Source organism: Lampris incognitus, chromosome 17 (genome assembly GCF_029633865.1).
Source record: "Lampris incognitus isolate fLamInc1 chromosome 17, fLamInc1.hap2, whole genome shotgun sequence".
NCBI lineage: Eukaryota > Metazoa > Chordata > Actinopteri > Lampriformes > Lampridae > Lampris > Lampris incognitus.
This window is the reverse complement of record NC_079227.1, coordinates 3,049,597-3,055,596: the sequence shown is the minus strand read 5'-3', so window position 1 is coordinate 3,055,596 and position 6,000 is coordinate 3,049,597. Positions and strand designations below refer to the sequence as shown.

The 6,000-nt window shown below is 49.7% G+C and overlaps 1 protein-coding gene across 1 annotated transcript in view; it reads right to left on the bottom strand.

Moving 5' to 3' along the window:
* The window catches only part of LOC130128088 (cytohesin-3), a 77,517-nt gene continuing 71,517 nt past the window's right edge, over window positions 1-6,000 (bottom strand). Inside the window, exon 14 of the mRNA XM_056297800.1 lies at window positions 1-73. Within this exon, the coding sequence (XP_056153775.1) occupies window positions 1-73 (73 nt within the window). The remainder of the gene's footprint in view (window positions 74-6,000) is intronic.

Here is a 6,000-nt window from a genome sequence, read left to right as displayed (position 1 = left end):
TCATTTCTTATTGGCTATCCTCCGTTTCCGCGTGGCCAGCATGTCGTAGAAGGGGTCCCGGCTGATGCTTGCCCTGTGGGAGGAAGGAGACACGCATCAAGACAACCACGTATGACCGCCGCCGGGTCCGTGTTTTGTTAGTGAGCCGTGTCTGTTTCCTGGTGAAGGTTAATGAGCTCCATACACCTTCATGATGGATGCCGAGAAGACGGCGGTCTCACTCACTAATTCTTAAGACTCTTAAAGGCCCAGTCTGAGTCATGTGACCATATCCCATGCTGGTCTGTGAGTCATGTGACCATATCCCATGCTGGTCTGTGAGTCATGTGACCATATCCCATGCTGGTACATTTCTATACATCAGTGAAGACAAGACGTTCTACATGTAAGTTATAACTTGTCTCTGGGCAGACGGTAGCTGGACATGTGGGGGTGTCTGCCTGTAGGATTTACAAACAAACCTTTTGCAGCATCACACATGACCAACTCACACTTAGTTGTTTACTGTTAGTCCTTCTACTGAGACACCTGTCAGTCAGTCTGGGAGCGGGACAGTGGTTTACATGTGGATTCAGGGTGGTGGTGTGGCAGCAGGACAGTGGTTTACATGTGGATTCAGGGTGGCGGTTTGGCAGCAGGACAGTGGTTTACATGTGGATTCAGGGTGGTGGTTTGGCAGCAGGACAGTGGTTTACATGTAGATTCAGGGTGGTGGTCTGGCAGCAGGACAGTGGTTTACATGTGGAATCAGGGTAGTGGTTTGGCAGCAGGACAGTGGTTTACATGTGGAATCAGGGTAGTGGGTTGGCAGCAGGACAGTGGTTTACATGTGGAATCAGGGTAGTGGGTTGGCAGCAGGACAGTGGTTTACATGTGGATTTAGGGTGGTGGTTTACATGTGGAATCAGGATGGTAGTTTGGCAGCAGGACAGTGGTTTACATGTGGATTCAGGGTGGTGGTTTGGCAGCAGGACAGTGGTTTACATGTGGATTCGGGGTGGTGGTTTGGCAGCAGGACAGTGGTTTACATGTGGATTCAGGGTGGTGGTTTGGCAGCAGGACAGTGGTTTACATGTGGATTCAGGGTGGTGGTTTGGCAGCAGGACAGTGGTTTACATGTGGATTCGGGGTGGTGGTTTGGCAGCAGGACAATGGTTTACATGTGTCTAGTCTACCCGTCTAGTCTGTACTCACATGTCTAGTCTGGACACACGTCTAGTCTGGACACACACATCACACGTCTAGTCTGTACACACGTCTAGTCTGTACACACATCTAGTCTGGACACACGTCTAGTCTGTACACACACATAACACGTCTAGCCTGTACACACATCTAGTCTGGACACACATCTAGTCTGTACACACATCTAGTCTGGACACACACATCACACGTCTAGTCTGTACACACGTCTAGTCTGTACACACATCTAGTCTGGACACACGTCTAGTCTGTACATACACGTCTAGTCTAGGCACACGTTTAGTCTGCACACACGTCTAGTCTGGACACACTTCTAGTCTGCACACATCTAGTCTGTACACACGTGTAGTCTGCACACACGTCTAGACTGCACACACGTCTAGTCTGTACACACGTCTAGTCTGTACACACATCTAGTCTGGACACACGTCTAGTCTGTACACACACATCACACGTCTAGTCTGTACACACACATCACACGTCTAATCTATACTCACGTCTAGTCTGTACACACACGTCACACGTCTAGTCTGTACTCACATGTCTAGTCTGGACACACATCTAGTCTGTACATACACATCTAGTCTAGGCACACGTTTAGTCTGGACACACTTCTAGTCTGCACACACGTCTAGTCTGGACACACGTATAGTCTGCACACACGTCTAGACTGCACACACGTCTAGTCTGTACACACGTCTAGTCTGTACACACACATCACACGTCTAATCTATACTCACGTCTAGTCTGTACACACACGTCACACGTCTAGTCTGTACTCACACGTCTAGTCTGTACTCACATGTCTAGTCTGGACACACATCTAGTCTGTACATACACATCTAGTCTAGGCACACGTTTAGTCTGGACACACTTCTAGTCTGCACACGTCTAGTCTGTACACACGTGTAGTCTGCACATGTCTAGTCTGCACACACGTCTAGTCTGTACACACGTCTACTCAGTACACACGTCTACTCAGTACACACGTCTAGTCTGTACACACATCTAGTCAGTACACACGTGTCTAGTCTGGATGAGTTAAGAGATACATATTAATGTAAGGTGTAAGGGTGTAACATACTGCACACATGCTGGTCTGACTTGTGTATTTCTATTGGATCTCATGCATTCAACCATGCAGGTGAGGAAGTTCTGTCCACGGGGAGGAAAGGTCATGACCCCAACAGCTCTGAGCCAAAATGAGTGAGTATAGGTAAGTATGTAACAGAGATAGACTGGAGCTACTATTGCTTTAATACCAGCTGTGAATGGGACGTAAGAGACCACAAGGCCAAATTTCACAAACTGAGACAACCGATCAAGCCAACCTCATCCAAACAGCATTTACAGCAGCTTAACTGAGACAAAACGTTCAGACGCTGACCGCCTGTCCCTCACCAGGAAACATCTGTCAGTGCTGAGCGTATTTCCCTGTCATTAGAGCGTATGGGAGGCTCATGTAATGTGATTTGCTGCTCTGATATTGATCAGGGAATCGGGATGTGAACTAATGCACTGATCAATATTACCCACTGGGTCCAATTTCCTGAAGTCTCTATTATGACTCAACATGACAGCGTTCACATCTGACCAACACAATCTGCATGGTGCAGAACACCGAGAGAGAGAGAGAGAGAGAACAAAGAAAGAGAAACAGATGAACACCTGGAAGGAACAGAAAAAATGAGAAAGAAAGGGGAACAGGGGCATCCGGGTAGTGTAGCGGTCTATTCCATTGCCTACCAACACGGGGATCACCGGTTTGAATCCGTGTTGCCTCCTGCTTGGTCGGGCGTCCCTACAGACACAGTTGGCCGTTTCAGCGGGCAGGAAGCCGGATGTGGGTATGTGTCTTGGTCACTGCACTAGTGCCTCCTCTGGTCGGTCAGGGTGTCTATTTGGGGGGGGGGGGTAACTGGGGGAATAGAATGATCCTCCGACGCGCTACGTCCCCCTGGTGAAACTCCTCACTGTCAGGTGAAAAGAAGCAGGTGGCGACTCCACGTGTATAGGAGGAGGCATGTAGTGGTCCGCAGCCCTCCCCGGATCAGCAGAGGGGGTGGAGCAGAGACCGGGACGGCTCGGAAGAGTGGGGTAGCTGGCCGAGTGCAACTGGGGAGAAAAGAAGGGGGGGGGGGTCTAAAATTTAAAAAAAAGAGAGAACAAAGAACAGATCGAGAGAAGGAATCGAGAGAGAGAACAGAGAAAGAACTCAGTAAAGGTGTATCTCCTCTTCTCCGGTGCTCCGACTTAGAAGTCAAACCAACTGAGGAGTCAGCACTTAATCACAGTGTAAAACAGATTTTTCAAAGGTTCTGAATCACCACAACCAGCAGAGGTCCCTGATCATCCAGTCAGAACTGTGCACAAACATCATGATGCTGACAGGTCCAGTAGATGACCCTGGCAGGTCCAGTAGATGACCCTGGCAGGTCCAGTAGACGACGCTGGCAGGCCCAGTAGATGATGCTGACAGGGCCAGTAAATGACGCTGGCAGGTCCAGTAGATGACCCTGGCAGGTCCAGTAGACGACGCTGGCAGGCCCAGTAGATGATGCTGACAGGGCCAGTAAATGACGCTGACAGGTCCAGTAGATGACCCTGGCAGGTCCAGTAGACGACGCTGGCAGGCCCAGCAGATGATGCTGACAGGTCCAGTAGATGATGACAGGTCAAGTAGATGATGCTGACAGGGCCAGTAAATGACGCTGGCAGGTCAAGTAGATGATGCTGGCAGGCCCAGTAGATGATGCTGACAGGTCCAGTAGACGATGGCAGGTCAAGTAGATGATGCTGGCAGGCCCAGTAGATGATGCTGACAGGTCCAGTAGACGATGGCAGGTCAAGTAGATGATGCTGGCAGGCCCAGTAGATGATGCTGACAGGTCCAGTAGACGATGGCAGGTCAAGTAGATGATGCTGATATGTCCAGTAGATGACGCTGGCAGGCCCAGTAGACGACGCTGACAGGTCCAGTAGATGATGCTGACAGGTCCAGTAGACGATGGCAGGTCAAGTAGATGATGCTGACAGGTCCAGTAGTATGGTGATGATCAGCAGACAGAAACACACACGGACAGAAAAACCAGTGTTGTTGGTCCAGTAGACGATGACAGGTCAAGTAGATGATGCTGACATGTCCAGTAGATGATGCTGACATGTCCAGTAGATGATGCTGACAGGTCCAGTAGATGATACTGACATGTCCAGTAGATGATGATGACAGGTCCAGTAGATGATGCTGACAGGTCCAGTAGATGATGCTGACTGGTCCAGTAGATGATGACAGGTCCAGTAGATGATGCTGACAGGTCCAGTAGATGATGACAGGTCCAGTAGATGATACTGGCAGGTCCAGTAGATGATGCTGACAGGTCCAGTAGATGATGACAGGTCCAGTAGATGATGACAGGTCCAGTAGATGATGCTGACAGGTCCATTAGATGATGACAGGTCCAGTAGATGACACTGACAGGTCCAGTAGATGATGCTGACAGGTCCAGTAGATGATGATGACAGGTCCAGTAGATGATACTGACAGGTCCAGTAGATGACGCTGGCAGGTCCAGTAGATGATGCTGGCAGGTCCAGTAGATGATTCTGACATGTCCAGTAGATGATACTGGCAGGTCCAGTAGATGATACTGACAGGTCCAGTAGACGATGACAGGTCAAGTAGATGATGCTGACATGTCCAGTAGATGATACTGGCAGGTCCAGTAGATGACGCTGGCAGGTCCAGTAGATGATGCTGACATGTCCAGTAGATGATGCTGACAGGTCCAGTAGATGATGCTGACATGTCCAGTAGATGATGCTGACAGGTCCAGTAGATGATACTGGCAGGTCCAGTAGATGATGCTGGCAGGTCTAGTAGATGATGCTGACAGGTCCAGTAGACGACGCTGGCAGGTCCAGTAGATGATGCTGACAGGTCTAGTAGACGATGACAGGTCAAGTAGATGATGCTGACGTGTCCAGTAGATGATGCTGGCAGGTCCAGTAGATGACGCTGGCAGGTCCAGTAGATGACGCTGGCAGGTCCAGTAGATGATGACAGGTCAAGTAGATGATGCTGACATGTCCAGTAGATGATGCTGACATGTCCAGTAGATGATGCTGACAGGTCCAGTAGATGATGCTGACAGGTCCAGTAGATGATGACAGGTCCAGTAGATGATGCTGACAGGTCCAGTAGATGATACTGACAGGTCCAGTAGATGATGCTGACAGGTCCAGTAGATGATTCTGACATGTCCTGTAGATGATACTGGCAGGTCCAGTAGATGATACTGACAGGTCCAGTAGACGATGACAGGTCAAGTAGATGATGCTGACATGTCCAGTAGATGATACTGGCAGGTCCAGTAGATGAAGCTGGCAGGTCCAGTAGATGATGCTGACATGTCCAGTAGATGATGCTGACAGGTCCAGTAGATGATGCTGACAGGTCCAGTAGATGATACTGGCAGGTCCAGTAGATGATGCTGGCAGGTCTAGTAGATGATGCTGACAGGTCCAGTAGACGACGCTGGCAGGTCCAGTAGATGATGCTGACAGGTCTAGTAGACGATGACAGGTCAAGTAGATGATGCTGACGTGTCCAGTAGATGATGCTGGCAGGTCCAGTAGATGACGCTGGCAGGTCCAGTAGATGACGCTGGCAGGTCCAGTAGATGACGCTGGCAGGTCCAGTAGATGATGCTGACAGGTCCAGTAGATGATACTGACAGGTCCAGTAGATGACGCTGACAGGTCCAGTAGTATGGTGATGATCAGCAGACAGAAACACAC